General features: G+C 42.8%; 3 protein-coding genes across 3 annotated transcripts; all 3 read left to right on the forward strand.

Moving 5' to 3' along the window:
* Positions 1–6,921: 6,921 nt before the first annotated feature.
* Positions 6,922–10,548, forward strand: LOC114153218 (integumentary mucin C.1-like). Its single transcript, XM_028031617.1, has 6 exons — positions 6,922–7,025; positions 8,345–8,446; positions 8,550–8,717; positions 8,811–8,927; positions 9,111–9,699; positions 10,356–10,548. The coding sequence occupies exons 1-6, from the start codon at positions 6,977–6,979 to the stop codon at positions 10,546–10,548; spliced, it is 1,218 nt and encodes a 405-aa protein (XP_027887418.1). The 5' UTR covers positions 6,922–6,976.
* A 2,061-nt stretch (positions 10,549–12,609) lies between these two features.
* Positions 12,610–16,371, forward strand: LOC114153219 (cell wall protein DAN4-like). The gene is made up of 2 exons (XM_028031618.1): positions 12,610–13,390; positions 16,114–16,371. The coding sequence occupies exons 1-2, from the start codon at positions 12,629–12,631 to the stop codon at positions 16,369–16,371; spliced, it is 1,020 nt and encodes a 339-aa protein (XP_027887419.1). The 5' UTR covers positions 12,610–12,628.
* On the forward strand, positions 16,371–20,016 carry LOC114153220 (mucin-5AC-like). The gene is made up of 4 exons (XM_028031619.1): positions 16,371–16,414; positions 17,103–17,282; positions 17,940–18,073; positions 18,297–20,016. Exons 1-4 carry the CDS (start codon positions 16,371–16,373, stop codon positions 19,604–19,606), a joined length of 1,668 nt encoding a protein of 555 aa, XP_027887420.1. The 3' UTR covers positions 19,607–20,016.
* Positions 20,017–20,505: the final 489 nt, after the last annotated feature.

Here is a 20,505-nt window from a genome sequence, read left to right on the forward strand (position 1 = left end):
CTCTTTATCTGGAAATTGAGCATCTAGAAACAAGTATTCATGGATTCACTTTGTTGTCAACCATTTAACATTATTTAAATATAAATTAAAAGATTTCTATTTATTAATCTGTTTGTCTGTATTTGCTGCTAAGTCATTTTTAGTGGCAGCTGTGCCACATAAATACATGCTTATGCCACTGTTTGATACTGATTTCTATTCTTTTATTTAAACATGCTTAAGATTCCAAGTCATAAATTTCTGTTTACAAAATATCCAATTTGTGCCTTTTTGTGACTCTTAAAAATAAATCTGATTAAAAAAGGTTTTTGTCAATGTTAATTGTAAACCTTGTTCTCAAATGTAATTATCACCAAGAAACAACTCATCCAATCAATTTGTGCTGTGTGAAGGTTTTACACAGACCAGCCAGAGATGCTGAAAGGATTCTAAAAATATTCTTAATTTGTTAAAAAAAATAAAAATGTCCAAAAATAATTCTAAAATGATCAATTGGGCCCCAAACTGAGATCAACATAACAAACTACATCTCAGTTAGTGACACAAAGAACTCAAGTACAAAACTGACGTAACAAAATAGACATGAGGGGGGGGAACTTAAATATTGGCTGATCAGACTATTGTTGATACACAAGGGTAATTAAAGATGCAAGAACTTAAACAAATACTGGTCAACACAATTTTAAATCTTGAAATGAAATAAATACTATTAGTTCAAATATTAGTATTGCTAACTGCCAAAGGAAAAAACATTAAAGAAATAGTAAAATGAAACTAAAGAAAACCAAACTTTCAATTCCCCTGGCAAACAACCAGACTGAGGAGGTTTGCCAGCCATGTAAGGACAGCAATCAGCTGGAGCTCTTCTGTGTGACACTCCTTCAGCAGCTCCAAAGGAAACTGGTAACTCAAAACAAGAATAAGTTAATTTGTTGCATTTAACAAAAATATAAAGAACTGACAGATAAAGTTAACTAACTGTGTGCAATTAGTTAACTAAAGAGTCAAGCTAATAAAAATAAGTTTAAAAATTAAAATCTAAACTATTCACCAATGTTAAAAAAGAGGATAATTTAATGTTAACTTTGGACAAAACGTTTGGCTCTTTCCTCCTTAATCTTCCCGGATCCTCAGCGAGTGGCGGCGTGCGCTAAAGTGAAACAACAACAAAGCGCGTTGACGTCACAGATCACAGAGTTTAATCTCATACAAAGCAATCAACAACAAAACTGCAGAGGAACAGAGATATGCATTTTTCTCATAAAAATAAAGACAGACAAGGGGAAGACAAACAAACACAAAACAAAGACAAACAAAAAGCAAAGACGCGTCTTTGGAGAGAGCCGATGCAAAAAGGCAAAATGGTGGCCGCTCTCTGTATTTTTTCTCCTGACATGTAATCTTATAGTAAGGAGGTGTTTTCCTATCCTCCTGTTGACCAACTGGAAACTCCCTTAAGCACTCAGAAAAACCTGGAACTCCCCCTGATCTACGCAAAGATCAAAGGGCTATCTGTCTTCTAGCGAGACAAAGAGCGCATCGCTGCGCTCTGACCCCCCGTGGCTCCCATGGTAATTCTGAGTACAGAACGATCCTGAGATAAGACTTCACAGATACCTGTGAAATCTAAAGTCCCTCTGCCCTGCCGGGAATGCTAATTTTATGGCCTCCTATGGCCCGGCCTCACAGTGGGGAGGCTCCTGCCTGTCTGAATGCCTGCTCATCTGCTCAATCCCAAATGCTCAACAGAAAACTGTTCCAAATAAGAGTGCTGAACATACCTTTTACACATGTCGTAAGATTAACTGTATTAAGCACTAAAAATAATCATTTTTCCTTAACACTAATCAATATGTAAACTAATGTTAAGGACAAACGGAAAATAATCACTGTCATCATGCTGGTGGTTGGCTGTCACAGTTGTGATCCCTTGCTGGGGATACTGTCCAGAATGCACCAAACTGGTAATTTACCCAAGCTATGTAAACAACCCTTCACAGTTGTTGTCACCTCTAGTAATGATGTGTAACAATACTCTGAATACATTTATCTCATGATTCAGAAGGTTAGTCTCCAAGTTGGTCAGACACTGTATTTTTTTCTTAAATAGCATTTTTATGTTTTAAGAGTTGTTTGCAATTAGTAAAAATAATCTATAGCTTTCAGATCTCTTCTATAACATACTGGTGTTGATTAACTGGTAATTTAAACTATCATCTGCATGCAACAATGTTAGTTACTCATCTTAACACGGTTTGTTTGGAAGAAAATGGCAAATGTTTTTTTTTTTTTTCTTTTGCCATCTAGTGCCATCTAGCTCTGGCTAGTTGCTGAACATGATGCAGGCAGTGCCGCTGCGCTCAGCAGCTGGTCTCCTCTCGGTGATCAGATCCATATCATAGTAACAGGAGCATCTCAGCAAGTGTACGCTCTTGACACATTTAAGCTTATTCAAATATAAATATTTTGTAACCGTTTGACATTAATTTATATTATTTATTTTATTTAGACATGCCTAAGACTTTGATCTGTGAATTATAATAATTTTAAAAATGGATTTTGTCCATGTTTATTGTAAACTATGTTATCAAATGAGATCACCACTAAGAAACACCTAATGTGACCTTTGGGACGGGGACACTCCTCCTTTCAGGTGGAAAGCCCTGAATGCACCAAACCATCAGTCATTTACCAAAGCTCTGTAAGCTTCCCTTCACTGCTGTTGGCGTTCTTTATAATGATATTTAAAAAGACTGCTAGATTAATTTTATACAGCAGAAGCTTAAACTCCAATTGCTTACACAGTGTATTCATTTCTTAGTTAACATTAATGTTTAGAGAGTGTTTTGAGATTAGCAAAAAATACATAATATTCTGGTGCTACTACTTTATTAAAGTGCACTCTCCCCTTAAAATGACTTATGGATTAACTATGGTCTTTAAGAGATTTTTTTTTCTTTTCCTTCCACACTGTTCTTCACTAAGTGTTACTTGTCTTAGACATTGCAAATAATTTAGATGTTATTGTGTTATTGTATTGTTTTTAATCTGACGTGAAAACTGTAACAAGCTAACATGTCATTTCTTTTTCAATATTATTATTTTAGATAGTCAATTAAACCCAAATGACCCCTGATCTTTTTAAAGTTTTATTTATCTATTCTCTTTACTGAGAGGTGATCCTTCCACTGAGCTCTGGCTCATTGTCCTGCAGCCTAAAGAAATAAAAGTCAATCATTTGAATTTCTTTCTCTCTACGTATGCTGAAGTAAAGGAACAGAGAGAGAGTAACTGATGAACAAAACAGATTTATTTCATGACCACTGTTCTTTCACTTCACTTGTGTTTCAGCTGTTTTGCAGTTTTGTGCAAGAACAAGTTTGTTCTAATCTAAAAATTCAGAAACAACTTTTTAGTTTCTTATCTGTTTTCACATCAGATTAAAAAATGCATAGAAACTTGGGGCGTGCTGTGGTGGCGCAGGGGGTTAGCACGCCTCACGTTTGGAGGCCTTAGTCCTCGACGCGGACGTCGCGGGTTCGACTCCCGGTCCCAACGACCTTTGCCACATGTCTTCCCCCTCTCCTCACCCTCCTTCCTGTCTGCCTACTGTAGAAAAAATACGAGCCGCTAGCGCCGCAAAAAAACTCTTCGGAGAAAAAAAAAAATATGCATAGAAACTGAATACTGCTTCTTCATGTTTGATTCTAAGGATGCAGAGTACACTAGAACCAGATGACTTGATAGGTCTGAAAGCTTGATATAAAGACAACAAATCTTTAATGTATTTTGATGTTAAGCAATTCAGTCAAATATAAACTAACAGATGTATCTCAAAGTTTATTTTCCTGCTAGAATTATTGGAAGTGATTGGATTTAAAATGTTTTACTTGTGACAAGACATTTCTAGGTAGTCTATTAGTGCAATCTAGTTTTAGTGCCTTACTGAACTAATCACAACCAAGGACCTTTTGCAAATTTTTTCACTTTTATAACCAACAAAATATATCTCATATTGTCACACAGATAGAGAACAACATCATGTTTTCATAATATTTACAAGTAAAAGTCTGAAAAATTTTATGTGCGTATAATTCACACTTACTAAGACAAGAATCCAAAGAGCCTTTGCTTTTATTTAAAATGATCCACACAGGGTTTAGTACCAAATGCTCAGTATTTTACCAATGTTCAGAAAATGCTTTCATCCATTGGAATTATTCTTTCCGGTGCAGACAGCAACTCTAGACTGTTGGAAGGCATGGTGGGGGTAGGGAGATCAGTGAGGAGCAGCTGAAAATCAGTGACATGTGGTGAGGTGCAAAGCTGGTGAGGCACTGACTTAATCATGATCAGATTTACAAATTCAGACCCCCTGCATGTTATGGGATACATAAGGAAATTTTGTGCATGCGGAAAACGCTGGAGGGCAAAAAGAATATTCTTTTACATGCCATCGATGGCCGCGCTGCAGCGGTAGAATAATTCCGTTAACTCAATCAAACTTGGAAATGTAGGCATTATTAATTCCGTGCTGTGCTCCACAGCAAAGGGAAAAACCGTTGAAGTACAACTCAAAACCACATCTTTCTCGCTCTCTGCAATGGCCAGGCTACACACAGACTCACTGCCATGGCGGTCTGTCAGTCAAATCTCTTACTGTAGAGCAGAGAATGACAGAGGCTGTTTTATAAACCTTTGCTGACAAAGATAAGATTAGGGGATAAGATGGGCTTCACATGTAAGTATCGGCCAATCACGATTCGCCAAAATGAAGGAAATCGGCGCCCAGAAATCAATTGGTTGGACAATAAATGTATCCTATATTACATGTTTATAATGTAAACAGTATTAGGAATAAGCCTATTATGAACTTTCTTGAGTGCAAGTCAAGTAAAACATCGATGCTGATGATGCAGGAAGAACAATACCTTAATGTATTTTTTTTTTCTTTTTTCAAGATTGGTCTTTGAATATATCATATTATATGCAGCATTATAAAAACAATTGTTTTGCATAGAAAAGAGAAGAAACAGTTGCTACTATGAACATCCAAGGTAATAACTGTCAGGCCTACTGGTGAAGAAAGTGCAACAGTAAGTTTAACAATAAGATTTCAACAAAACAAAGTTTTTCAGGAATAGCTAGGATGTTGCTGTGTTAAAATTTGATTATGGGGCGTGCTGTGGTGGCGCAGGGGGTTAGCACGCCCCACGTTTGGAGGCCTTAGTCCTCAACGCGGACGTCGCGGGTTCGACTCCCGGTCCCGACGACCTTTGCCGCATGTCTTCCTCCTCTCCTCACCCTCCTTCCTGTCTGCCTACTGTAGAAAAAATACGAGCAACTAGCGCCGCAAAAACTCTTCGGAGAAAAAAAAAAAAGTTTGATTATGATGAGTACTACTGACTGTGATTATCTTAAATTATGACCATCATTTAGCAGGTTTCGCGTCATTTAAGAATTTATTTATTTTTTTAAGAATTTTGTTATTTTTAACATTGGATTTTATGTTTGTAATCCTTCAGCCTGACTTTTAATAGTCTGAACATTAAAATATTATATTATATCTGGATAAATGTTTTTTCTACATACAATGTATACAGCAGATATGTAATGCTTATGTAAGAAGTTGTCATATACATACCAAACACCAGAGAGCATCAGTCAGCTTCAACAGGGAAGAGTCAAACAGCTTTCGTCACTGAAATTCTTTGTGAAACATCATTATTTGGCTGAGTCATGGGTCCGGTCACTGTTTTTATTTACTAGCAGCACTTGTCATTGTTTGAAAAATCATGTTTCTCACAGATGTTAAAATTAGCATATCATATGTTTTCAACTCTTTTAGCAAAAGTATAATCCAAATGAAAATAAAAATAATTTTGAAAGAGTTAAAGATGAAAAACTAAATATTTCCCCAGAAAGATTTATTTTTAGCTCATCTGATTCAGCCTTTTCATTACTGATTCTGAATTGTAATATTATTGCTGAAGTCTTTTTTTTTTTTTTTTTAGGTTTTCTTTCTTTTGAAGTTGGCACAGACTGAAAATAAAAGAATTATATTTGCAAAGGAACACAGCAATTGTAAAATATCTTTAAAAAATTTATTACAAAGAAGATGCTCTATTTGTTTTTGGTCATGGGAACCAAAATATGTTATTAAAAAAAAGGCAGGAGTTTGAAAAATCAAGAAAAGTATCACATCAACACAGAAGCTCAGAACTTTCTTTTACCATAATGTTATAATGTTATTTACATGCTGCGTTTCAAGAAATTAGTCTCCTTACACCCTTACCACTCCTATGTAGGAATAGGAGTGGTAAGGAGTGGTAATTTCTTCAGAAATGTTCTAGTTATTGTTAGCTAGTAGTATTTCATTTGTTCCTTGTTAATTTTATAAATAACCCACTAGTAGGTAATGGCTGGATTCCTAACACAGTAGTAGATTATTACTAGACAAATGTTAACTACCCAATAAATAACTGTTCTTGTAATAGTTAACAAGCAGTTATTTTTCAATTTTGTATCATTAATGTCTTTGTGAATAAGGACATGTGGCCCTCAGAGGGAGGACCAGGGTCAGCTGGAGAGGGCAGAGTGAGTCCCAACCATAATGTAGTCCAACATCTGGACAAATGAGAGTGAACTACAGAAGTTCCACTTCACAGCATCCAGGACTTAAATGATCATGTACTGATGGTTTTGTGCCACATTCCTTGGCAGACCTTCATAGATCTGGAGGTCTCTGCTGCAGTGGGCTTATGCTGTGACACATACACACTCCTATGTAGGAATAGGAGTGGTAAGGGTGTGTTGACACTGTGACATTTGAATATTGCTTTTGATGAATGACGTTGAAAACTTGGGAACACCTGTTCATTGATGTCATCCAAGCAGTATTTAAAGAGATGTGAGTTTCAGAGATTAAGTATCAGAACCAGGAGAACTAACCTGCAGGATCCACCTGAACATCACAATGAAGCTGATCTTTTCTCTGACTCTCATCTGGGCTTTCTACTGCAAGGGTAAGAATAATTAATAAATATATATTTTCACTCTTTTCTTGATTAAAATACTGGAATTAAACTATACATATTTTTTTTCAACAGCTGTAATTGTTTATCGTGCTGTTTAACAGACAGTTAAAGCAGTGTGTGAAATTTTAAGTAATAATATTAATTTTGTAAGTTTTATTAAATGTCTATGATTTCAGAATTTATGTATCTGAACAGGTATATTTTCATAGGACGTATTAATTATTTTTATATGAAACAAGGTGCAAGTCAGGCTGATCCCTTTACAAAACAATGTTATTATTTCCTCAAAATATGTAAGCCTTTCTCTTTGACATGTGGTTAAAATAAATCAAATCTAACGGAATATGTTATTACACACATTATTTGATTATTGGTCTGTTTCAGATTTTCTTTTTCTTCTAGAAATCATACAACAAAAAGATTTTTTGACTTTCCATGAAAAAATAAGGAACTTAAAATATTGGATATTTGGCACTCATGCTTAAATAGAAGACACTCGTAATGTGTTCTATTTAAGCATTTTCCATCAAATTTAACATTTTCAAAAACACTAGCCTTTAGGGGTTTTTTGTTTGTTGATTTTTTTTAAAAAAGCTGTTGGTTTCTGACTGTAGAAAACATTTTAAGTAATCATTTTTAGTGAACTTCTTTTCACCTTTTTGCTGATGCAGCTCTGACCTCAAATTACAATTTTAGGCACAATGATATTTAAGATGTTCTTGTTTTGCTTAGCTTCAAGGAACACTGGTTTAATAAAAATAAAACCTTTAAAGTGAAAAGATGGAATTATGTTTTTTGTTCTATTATAAATTTTCAAATATGTAATTCTGTAACCTTTACAAAACAAACAAACTGTTTCATTATTAGTGAAACAGTAAGAAACTTGAAAGGAAAGATTAATTAATTGTTAAAGTGGATATATAATGCTTTTAACTCCTTCCTTTTGTGAATAATTCTTTTATGGACAATATAAATGAGAACTGCAGTGCTCTGTTCTGAACTCCTCATACTTGTAGCTCCACAGATTCCTTGTTTGTCCCTGTCGTGTTTTAGAGCAACTCATGTTGCTGTGGCATTTTTTAATGTCAATGAGACATTTAATGTCACGCCACTTCTAGGTCACTTCATTCGGCAATTTTTGTAGTTTGATAGCAGAAATACAACTACCTACAAGAAAGATATTTTTATTCCAAAGTTCATTAAGGATGTAAGCAATATAACCATATGTGGATTAGAAAACACTGCTTGGGCATTTCAAACTTGTGGAACATTTAAAGAAGTCCTTTTCTTCTTCCCCATGATTGCAGCTGGAGCCCTGACGTGTATGACCTGCACAGACCTGACGTGTTCAATCACATTACCACTAACATGTAGCTCAGAGACAATGTGTATAACAGCTACCATCCGAGGTATTGTTCTGTTTATCTCTTATTTCACTTATTAAGGAAATTCAGTGTAAGAATTTAGGTAGCTGTATTTCTCATAACAACACCAAACTTCTTGACTCTACAGCTACTAAATCTGGAACTTCAGTAACACAGCTCTACAAAGCCTGTGCAGCGTCCTCTCTGTGTCCGGCTACAGGCACCTCGACTTTTTCAGTCAACTTGGGATCCCAAAGTACAATTGCATCTGCTCAGTGCTGCAACACAGACAACTGCAACTCACAGATTCTGCCTGGTAGGTTTCATCAAGAGTGAAAAAGAAGTTCTTATCCTGCTTTTTTTGCTGATATTTAATCAGTTTCTCTTCCACTGTCTTTCTTTGATTTAGCCCCCAGTTCTCAGCCCACTAACTCCCTTCAATGCATTGCTTGTAACCCCACAACTTCTCAGTGCATCAATCCAATAACCTGTTCAGGAGATGAGAGCAGCTGCTTCTCAGCAACTTGTAAGTTTTTTTGTTTAACCATTTAGATAGGTGTACATTTAATCAAAGCTGGAACAATAAAAAAATATACAGAATGCCAAAAAAACCTAATTGGTCTTCAGTTGGTTAATATATTTCAAAACATTTCAATTGAACTTAATAAACTATTGATTTAATTTCATTATAATTTTTTTATGGCAACAGTGAACGATGGAACAAACACAATCCCTGCACTGGGTTGTGCATCACCAAACACCTGTACAGCTGCTTCAGGTCTGGGAAGTTTGCCGTTCATGCAGAGTGTTGGGTCAATCACCAGTGGACCAACCTGCTGTGGAACCAGTTTGTGCAATATTCCAAGTGCAACAACAACCACAACCACAGGACCAACAATCACCACTACAACACCAACAACAACAGCAGCACAAACTACCAAAACTGCTGTCCCAACAACCACAACTGCAGAACCAGCCACCACAACTTCTTCACCAACAACAACCGTAGCACCAACCACAGGTACAGCAACAACTACAACAACTGCTGCACTAACTACAACTGCTGCACCAACCACAACAACTGTCGCACTAACCACAACCACATCAACAACAACTGCTGCACCAACCACTACAACCACAGCACCAATCAGCACAACCTCAGCACCAACCACAACTGCTGTACAGACCACCACAACGGCTGCACCAACCGCAACAACTGCAGCACCAACAGCAACAACTGCTGCATCAACAACGACAACTGCTGCAGCAACAACAAGCATGGCACCAGCCACCACAACGTCTGCACCAACAACAACAGTAGCACCAACCACAACAACTGCGGCACTAACCACAACCACAGCAACAACAACTGCTGCAACATTAACAACAACTACAGCACCAACAACCACAACTGCTGCAGCAACAACAACAAGCGCGGCACCAACCACTACAACCGCAGCACCAATAACCACAACTGCTGTCCCAACAACCACAACTGCAGAACCAGCCACCACAACTTCTTCACCAACAACAACTGTAGCACCAACCACAACAACTGATGCACCAACAACCACGATTGCAACTACAGCAACCACAACTTCTGAAACAACCACAACTGCAGCACCAACCACAACAACTGCTGCACCATCAACAACAACTACAGCACCAACAACCACAACTGCTGCAGCAACAACAACAAGCGCGGCACCAACCACTACAACCGCAGCACCAATAACCACAACTGCTGTCCCAACAACCACAACTGCAGAACCAGCCACCACAACTTCTTCACCAACAACAACTGTAGCACCAACCACAACAACTGATGCACCAACAACCACGATTGCAACTACAGCAACCACAACTTCTGAAACAACCACAACTGCAGCACCAACCACAACAACTGCTGCACCATCCACAACAACTACAGCACCAACAACCACAACTGCTGCAGCAACAACAACAAGCGCGGCACTAACCACTACAACCACACCACCGACCACAACTGCAGCACAAACCACAACAACCGCTGCAACAATCCCCAAAACAACTTCTGCAACCACACCAACTGCAGCACTAACCAAAACCACCGCAACAACAAACTCTGCACCAACAACCACAACTGCAGCACCAACCACAACAGCTGATGCACCTACCACAACAACTACAGCACCAGTAACAACTGCTGCACCAACAACCACAACTGCTGCAGCAACAACAACAAGCACGGCACCAACCACTACAACCGCAGCACCAACAACCACAACTGCTGTCCCAACAACCACAACTGCAGAACCAGCCACCACAACTTCTGCACCACCAACAACAGCATCACCAACCACAACAACTGCAGCACTAACCACGACCACAGCAACAACAACTGCTGCACCAACCACTACAACCGCAGCACCAATCAGCACGACCTCAGCACCAACCACAACAACTGCTAAACAAGCAACCACAACTACAGCCCCAACAACCACAACTGCCGCAGCAACAACAAGCGTGGCACCAACCACTACAAACACAAGTGCTGCACCAACCACAACAACTACAGCACCAACCACAACCGCAGCACCAACCACAACAACTGCAGCAATAACAACAACCACCGCAACAACTGCTGCACCAACAACCACAACTGCCGCAGCAACAACAACAAGAGTGGCACCAACCGCTTCAACCGCTGCAGCAACCACAACAACTACAGCACCCACCACAACTGCTGCACCAACCACAACAACTGTCACACTGACTACATCAACAACAACAACTGCTGCACCAGCCACAACAACCTCTGCACCAACCACAACAACTACAGCACCAACCACAACTGCTGCAGCAACAACAACAAGCATGGCACCATCCACCACAACGTCTGCACCAACAGTAGCACCAACCACAACAACTGCAGCACTAACCACAACAACAACAACTGCTGCACCATCCACAACAACTACAGCACCAACATCCACAACTGCTGCAGCAACAACAACAAGCGCGGCACCGACCACTACAACCGCAGCAACAACAACCACAACTGCTGTCCCTACAACCACAACTGCAGAACCAGCCACCACAACTTCTTCACCAACAACAACAACTGTAGCACCAACCACAACAACTACAGCACCAACCACAAATGCTGCAGAAACAACAACTGTTGCAGCAACAACCACAACAACCGCTGCACTAACCACAGCAATTACAGCACCAACAACCACAACTGCTGTCCCAACAACCACAACTGCAGAACCAGCCACCACAACATCTGCACCAACCACAACAACTACAGCACCAACCACAACTTCAACACCAACCACAACAACTGCAGCACTAACCACAACCACAGCAACAACACCTCCTGCACCAACCACTACAACTGCAGCACCAATCAGCACAACCTCAGCAACAACCACAACTGCTGTACAGACCACCACAACTGTGACACAAACCACCACAATGGCTGCACCAACCACAACAACTGCAGCACCAACAGCAACAACTGCTGAATCAACAACAAGTGCGGTACCAACCACTACAACCGTAGCACCAATCAGCACAACCTCAGCACCAACAACAACTGTTGCACCAATCATCACAACTACAGCAACAACAACCACAACTGCTTCACCATCCACAACAACTGCTGCACCAACAACCACAACTGCTGCAGCAACAACCACAACTGCTGCAGCAACAACAACAAGCGTGGCACCAACCACTACAACCGCAGCAACAACAACCACAACTGCTGTCCCTACAACCACAACTGCAGAACCAGCCACCACAACTTCTTCACCAACAACAACTGTAGCACCAACCACAACAACTGCTGCACCAACCACAACAGCTACCGCACCAACCACAACTGCTGCACCAACAACCACAACCACAGCAACAACAACTGCTGCACAAGCAACCACAACTACGGCCCCAACAACCACAACTGCAGCACCAACCAGAACAACTGCAGCACCAACAGCAACAACTGCTGCATCAACAACAAGTGCGGTACCAACCACTACAAACGCAGCACCAATCAGCACAACCTCACCAACAACCACAACTGCAGCACCAACCACAACAACTGCTGCAACATCCACAACAACTACAGCACCAACAACCACAACTGCTTCACCCTCCACAACAGCTACCGCACCAACCACAACTGCTGCACCAACAACCACAACCACAGCAACAACTGCTGCACAAGCAACCACAACTATGGCCCCAACAACCACAACTGCAGCACCAACCACAACAACTGCAGCACTAGCCACAACCACAGCAACAATAACTGCTGCACGAACCACAACAACTGCAGCACCAACAGCAACAACTGCTGCATCAACAACAAGTGCGGTACCAACCACTACAACCGCAGCACCAACAACCACAACCACAGCAACAACTGCTGCACAAGCAACCACAACTATGGCCCCAACAACCACAACTGCAGCACCAACCACAACAACTGCAGCACTAGCCACAACCGCAGCAACAATAACTGCTGCACGAACCACAACAACTGCAGCACCAACAGCAACAACTGCTGCATCAACAACAAGTGCGGTACCAACCACTACAACCGCAGCACCAATCAGCACAACCTCAGCAACAACCACAACTGCAGCACCAACCACAACAACTGCTGCAACATCCACAACAACTACAGCACCAACAACCACAACTGCTTCACCATCCACAACAACTACAGCACTAACAACCACAACTGCTGCACAAACCACAACAACCGCTGCACCAATCACCACAAAATCTTCTGCACCAATAACCACAACTGCTGCACCAACAACCACAAGTGCTGCACCAACTACAACAAGTGCTGCACCAATCACCACAACAACTTCTGCAACCACAACTGCAGCACTAACCACAACCACCGGAACAACAACAACTGCTGCACCAATCACCACAACATCTTCTGCACCAACAACCACAACTGCAGCACCAACCACAACAACTGCTGCAACATCCACAACAACTACAGCACCAATAACCACAACTGCTGCACCAACAACCACACCTGCTGCAGCAACAAGTGTGGCACCAACCACTACAATCACCACAACCACAACACCAACCACAACAACTGCTGCACAAACAACCACAACTGCAGCACCAACCACAACAACTGCTGCACCAACAACCACAACTGATGCAGCAACAACAACAACTACAGAACCAACCACAACTGCTGTCCCAACAACCACAACTGCTGCAGCAACAACAACAAGCGCGGCACCAACCACTACAACTGAAGCACAAACAACCACAAAAGCAGCACCAACCACAACAACTGCTGCCCCAACAACCACAACTGATGCAGCAACAACAACAAGCGCGGCACCAACCACTACAACTGAAGCACCAACAACCACAACTGCACTACCAACGACAACAACTACAGCACCAACCTCAACTGCTGCACCAACCACAACAACTGTCGCACTAACCACAACCACATCAACAACAAAAACTGCTGCACCAACTACTACAGCCGCAGCACCAACCTCAACAACTGCAGCACTAACCACAACAACTGCTGCACCATCCACAACAACTACAGCACCAACAACCACAACTGCTGCACCATCCACAACAACTACAGCACCAACAACCACAACTGCTGCAGCAACAACAACAAGCATGGCACCAGCCACCACAACGTCTGCACCAACAACAACAGTAGCACCAACCACAAAAACTGCAGCACTAACCACAACCACAGCAACAACAACTTCTGCATCACGACCAACAACCGCAGCACCAACCACAACAACTGCAGCACTAACCACAACCACAGCAACAACAACTGCTGCACCAACAACCACGACTGCTGCAGCAACAACAACAAGAACGGCACCAAACCCTACAACTGCGGCACCAACAACCACAACTACTGTCCTAACAACCACAACTGCAGAACCAGCCACCACAACCTCAGCACCAAAAACAACAACTGCTGCACCAATCATCACAAGAACGTCTGCAAAAACAACCACAACTGCTGCACAAACCACAACAAGCGCTGCACCAATCACCACAACAACTTCTGCAACCACAACTGCTGCACTAACCACCACAACGGCTGCACCAACCACAACTGTAGCACCAACAGCAACAACTGCTGCAACATCCACAACAACTACAGCACCAATAACCACAACTGCTGCACCAACAACCACAACTGCTGCACCAACAACCACATCTGCTGCAGCAACAACAACAAGTGCGGCACCAACCACTACAACTGAAGCACAAACAACCACAACTGCAGCACCAACCACAACAACTGCTGCCCCAACAACCACAACAGCTGCAGCAACAACAACAAGCGCGGCACCAACCACTACAACTGAAGCACCAACAACCACAACTGCACTACCAACAACGACAACTGCAAAACCAGCCACCACAACTTCTTCACCAACAACAACCACAGCACCAACCACAACAACTGCTGCTGCAACAACAACAAGCGCGGCACCAGCCACCACAACGTCTGCACCAACAACAACAGCAGCACCAACCACAACAACAGCAGCACTAACCACAACCACAGCAACAACAACTTCTGCACCACCAACAACAGCAGCGCCAACCACAACAACCGCTGCACCAATCACCACAACAACGTCTGCACCAACAACCACAACTGCAGCACCAACCACCACAACTACAGCACCAACAACAACCGCAGCACAAACGAGGACAACCTCATCATCAACCACAACAAGTGATGCACCAACAACCACAACTTTTACAACAACAACAAATGCAGCACCAACCACAACAACTGCAGCACCAACAGTCACAACTGCTGCATCAACAACAAGTGCGGTACCAACCACTACAACCGCAGCCCCAACAACCACAACTGCAGCACCAACCACTACAACTACAGCACCAATAACAACTGCTGCACCAACAACCAAAACTGCTGCACCAACCACAACTGTAGCACCAACAGCAACAACTGCTGCAACATCCACAACAACTACAGCACCAATAACCACAACTGCTGCACCAACAACCACAACTGCTGCACCAACAACCACATCTGCTGCAGCAACAACAACAAGTGCGGCACCAACCACTACAACTGAAGCACAAACAACCACAACTGCAGCACCAACCACAACAACTGCTGCCCCAACAACCACAACAGCTGCAGCAACAACAAGAAGCGCGGCACCAACCACTACAACTGAAGCACCAACAACCACAACTGCACTACCAACAATGACAACTGCAAAACCAGCCACCACAACTTCTTCACCAACAACAACCACAGCACCAACCACAACAACTGCTGCTGCAACAACAACAAGCGCGGCACCAGCCACCACAACGTCTGCACCAACAACAACAGCAGCACCAACCACAACAACAGCAGCACTAACCACAACCACAGCAACAACAACTTCTGCACCACCAACAGCAGCAGCGCCAACCACAACAACCGCTGCACCAATCACCACAACAACGTCTGCACCAACAACCACAACTGCAGCACCAACCACCACAACTACAGCACCAACAACAACCGCAGCACAAACGAGGACAACCTCATCATCAACCACAACAAGTGATGCACCAACAACCACAACTTTTACAACAACAACAAATGCAGCACCAACCACAACAACTGCAGCACCAACAGTCACAACTGCTGCATCAACAACAAGTGCGGTACCAACCACTACAACCGCAGCCCCAACAACCACAACTGCAGCACCAACCACTACAACTACAGCACCAATAACAACTGCTGCACCAACAACCAAAACTGCTGCAGCAACAACAAATACGGCACCAACCACTACATACACAGCACCAACAACCACAACTGCTGTCCCAACAACCACAACTGCAGAACCAGCCACCACAACTTCTTCACCAACAACAACCGTAGCACCAACCACAACTACAGCACCAACCACTAATGCTGCAGCAACAACAACTGCTGCAGCAACAACCACAAGCGCGGCACCAACCACAACAACCGCTGCACTAACCACAGCAGCTACAGCACCAACAACCACAACTGCTGCACCAATCACAACAACAACTTTTGCAACCACAACAACTGCAGCACTAACAACGACCACCGCAACAACAACAACTGCTGCACCAACAACCGCAACTGCCGCAGCAACAACAACAAGCGTGGCACCAACCACTACAACCGCTGCACCAACCACAACAACTACAGCAACAACCACAACTGCTGCACCAACCACAACTGTCGCACTAACCACAACCACATCAACAACTGCTGCACCATCCACAACAACTACAGCACCAACAACCACAACTGCTGCTCCAACAACAACAAGCGCGGCACCATCCACCACAACGTCTGCACCAACAACCACAACTGCAGCACCAACCACCACAACTACAGCACCAACAACAACCGCAGCACAAACGAGAACAACCTCATCATCAACCACAACAAGTGATGCACCAACAACCACAACTTCTACAACAACAACAAATGCAGCACCAACCACAACAACTGCAGCACCAGCAGTCACAACTGCTGCATCAACAACAAGTGCGGCACCAACCACTAAAACAGCAGCACCAAGCAGCACATCATCTTCTGCACCAACAACCACAACTGGAGCACCAACCACAACAACTGCTGCACAAACAACCACAACTGCTGCAGCAACAACAACAACAACAAGCACGGCACGAACCACTACAACCGCAGCACCAACAACCACAACGGCTGTCCCAACAACCACAACTGCAGTACTAGCCACCACAACTTCTTCACCAACCACAACTACTGCACTATCCACAATAACTACAACACCAACAACCACAGCTGCTGCATCAATAACAAGTAAGGCACCAACCACTACAAGAGCAGCACCAAGCAGCACAACATCTTCTGCACCAACAACCACAACTGCTGCATCAACAACAAGTGCGGCACCCACCACTACATCCGCAGCACCAAGCCACACAACCTCAGCCATAACAACCATAACAACTTCTGCACCAACCACAACAACTGCAGCACCAACCGCAGCAACCGCTGCACCAATCACCACAACAACGTCTGCACCAACAACCACAACAACAACAGCACCAACCACAGCCGCTGCAGCAACAACAACAAGTGCGGCACCAACCACTACATCCGCAGCACCAAAAACCACAACTGCAGAAACAGCCACCACAACTTCTTCAACAACAACAACCGCAGCACCAGCAACCACAACTGCCGCACCAACCACAACAACAACAGCACCAACCACAACCGCTGCACCAACAACCACAACTTCTACACCAACATCAACCGCAGCACCAACCACAGCAACTGCTGCACAAACAACAACAAACACAGCACCAACCACAACAACTGCTGCACCAGCCACCACAACTTCTGCACCATCAACAACCGCAGCACCAACCACAACAACTGCAGCACTAACCACAACCACAGCAACAACAACTGCTGCACCAACCACAACTGCAGCACTAACCACAACCACAGCAACAACTGCTGCACCAACCGCTACAACTGCTGCATCAACAACAAGTGCGGCACCAACTTCTACAACCGCAGCACCAATCAGCACAACCTCAGCACCAACCACAACAACTGCTGCACAGACAACCACAACTACAGTCCCAACAAACACAACTGCTGCAGCAACAACAACAAGTGTGGCACCAACCACTACAAATGCAGCACCAACAACCACAAGTGCTGTCTCAACAACCACAACTGCAGATCCAGCCACCACAACTTCTTCACCAACAACAGCCGCAGCACCAACAACCACAACTGCTGTACCAACCACAACAACTACAGCACCAATCAGAACTGCTGCACCAACAACAACCACAGCACCAACCACAACTGCTGCACCATTCACCACAACAACGTCTGCACGAACAACCACAACTGCAGCACCAACCACAACTGCTTCACCAACATCCACAACTGCTGCCACAACAACAACAAGTGTGGCACCAACCACTACAACCACAGCACCAACAACCACAACAACTGCAGCACCAACAACAACTGCTGCACCAGCCACAACAACTGCAGCACCAACAACAACCGCTGCACCAACCACAACTGATGCACCAACAACCACAACTGCAACAACAGCAACCACAACTTCTGCAACAGCAACAAATGCATCACCAGCCACAACAACTACAGCACTAACCGCAACCACAGCAACAACAACAACTGCTGCACCAACCACAACAACTGCTGCACAAACAGCCACAACTACAGCCCCAACAACCACAACGGCTGCACCAACCACAACAACTACAGCACCAACATCCACAACTGCTACATCAACAAGTGCAGCACCAACCACTACAATCGCAGCACCAATCACCACAACCTCAGCACCAACCACACCAACTGCTGCACAAACAACCACAACTACAGCCCCAACAACCACAACTGCAGCACCAACAACACCAACTGCTGAACTAACCACAACAACTACAGCACCAACCACAACTGCTGCACCAACATCCACAACTGCTGCAGCAACAACAAGTGCAGCACTAACCACTCCAACCACAGCACCAACAACCGCAACAACTGCTGTACCAACAACCACAACTGCAGAACCAGTCACCACAACTTCTTCACCAACAACAACATCTGCAGCACCAACCACCACAACTGCTGCACCAGCCACAATAACAGCAGCTCCAACTGCAACACCAACCACCACCAGTGTAGCACAAACCACCACACCCATTGCAACATTCACCACTACTTCAAAACCAACCACAACACCATTCACCACAACTCCAACTGGCAGAACAACCACAACAACCACCTCAACAATGTCAACTGCAGCCACAGACACATCAAACTCTACAACAGTGCCACCCACAGGTGCAGCAACAAGTGCCACAATAACAAACCCAACCACATCAACAATGACAAACACAGCTAGTATCACAGCCAAAACAACTTCAGCAGCACAATCATTCACAAATGCACCAACACATTTTTCCACAACCACCTCAAGCACATCATCAACAACAACCACTGCAGCCACAACCAAAACAACATCAGGAGCACAGTCAGCCACCACAACATCAACAACCAGTAGTGCTTCTAGTGTCCGAATGGGCATGCTTCATGTGTTGGTTTTACTTTTTGTTGTCATTGTGTGAAAATCATGACTCTGAAGCATCAAGAATAAATTCAGGGATTCTCAAAGTCTCACTTTTCATGGGAATTAAGTATTTACAATCAAACAGATCCATTCAGAAAATATAGATTGATTATAAAAAACACATTTGTATAGCTAGTAAAGCATTTTTGTCTGATATTATTTATAGATTTTTTGTTGTTAATTTTAACAATACTTATATATGGATTAACAAGGTTTCTCTTTGATTGTTATTGTCTGTATTTGTTGCTTGTTTGTAGTCTTTTTTTAATTTAAGGCTTTGCAGTTGTTTCTCACTATCTTCTATTTATTTAAACCTGCCTAAGATTCTGACCAATGAATTTTTGCTTATAAAATATCTAAGTTGTGCATTTTTGTGACCCTTCAAAATAAATCTGTTTTCAAAAATTGTATTCTTGATGTTGTAAAATGTGTTCTCAAATTTGCCTTCAAGAAAAACCTCATCCAAATCACCTGTACTGTAAGTAAGTGTAAGTCCTTTTTGGGGCATATTCTCCTCTGAAGCGAAAGGTAATTTACCTAAACTATTTGAACTTTTCACACACGGTATTTAATTCATAATTAATATTAATCTGTTATAATTAGACTTAGACTTAGACTGACTTTATTGTCATTTTGCATGCAGAGGGTGTATACAGAACGAAATTTCGTTGCATACGGCTCAGGACAATGTTTTGAGGTTCCAATGTTGTGAGGTTATTCCAGAATAAAATAAAATACAGTATAAAATATGAATATAAATATGAATATTAAATATAAAGTGCAGGACTGACAGTAAAATGGAAGTTATTTAGCTCTGTACATGTGCAAGGTATGAAGTGGAGACCAGATTTTAAGTGCAGTCCAGTTAAGAGTTCAGCAATCTGATGGCAAGTGGGA

This window comes from Xiphophorus couchianus, chromosome 11, assembly GCF_001444195.1.
Source record: "Xiphophorus couchianus chromosome 11, X_couchianus-1.0, whole genome shotgun sequence".
In the NCBI taxonomy this organism is placed as follows: Eukaryota; Metazoa; Chordata; class Actinopteri; order Cyprinodontiformes; family Poeciliidae; genus Xiphophorus; species Xiphophorus couchianus.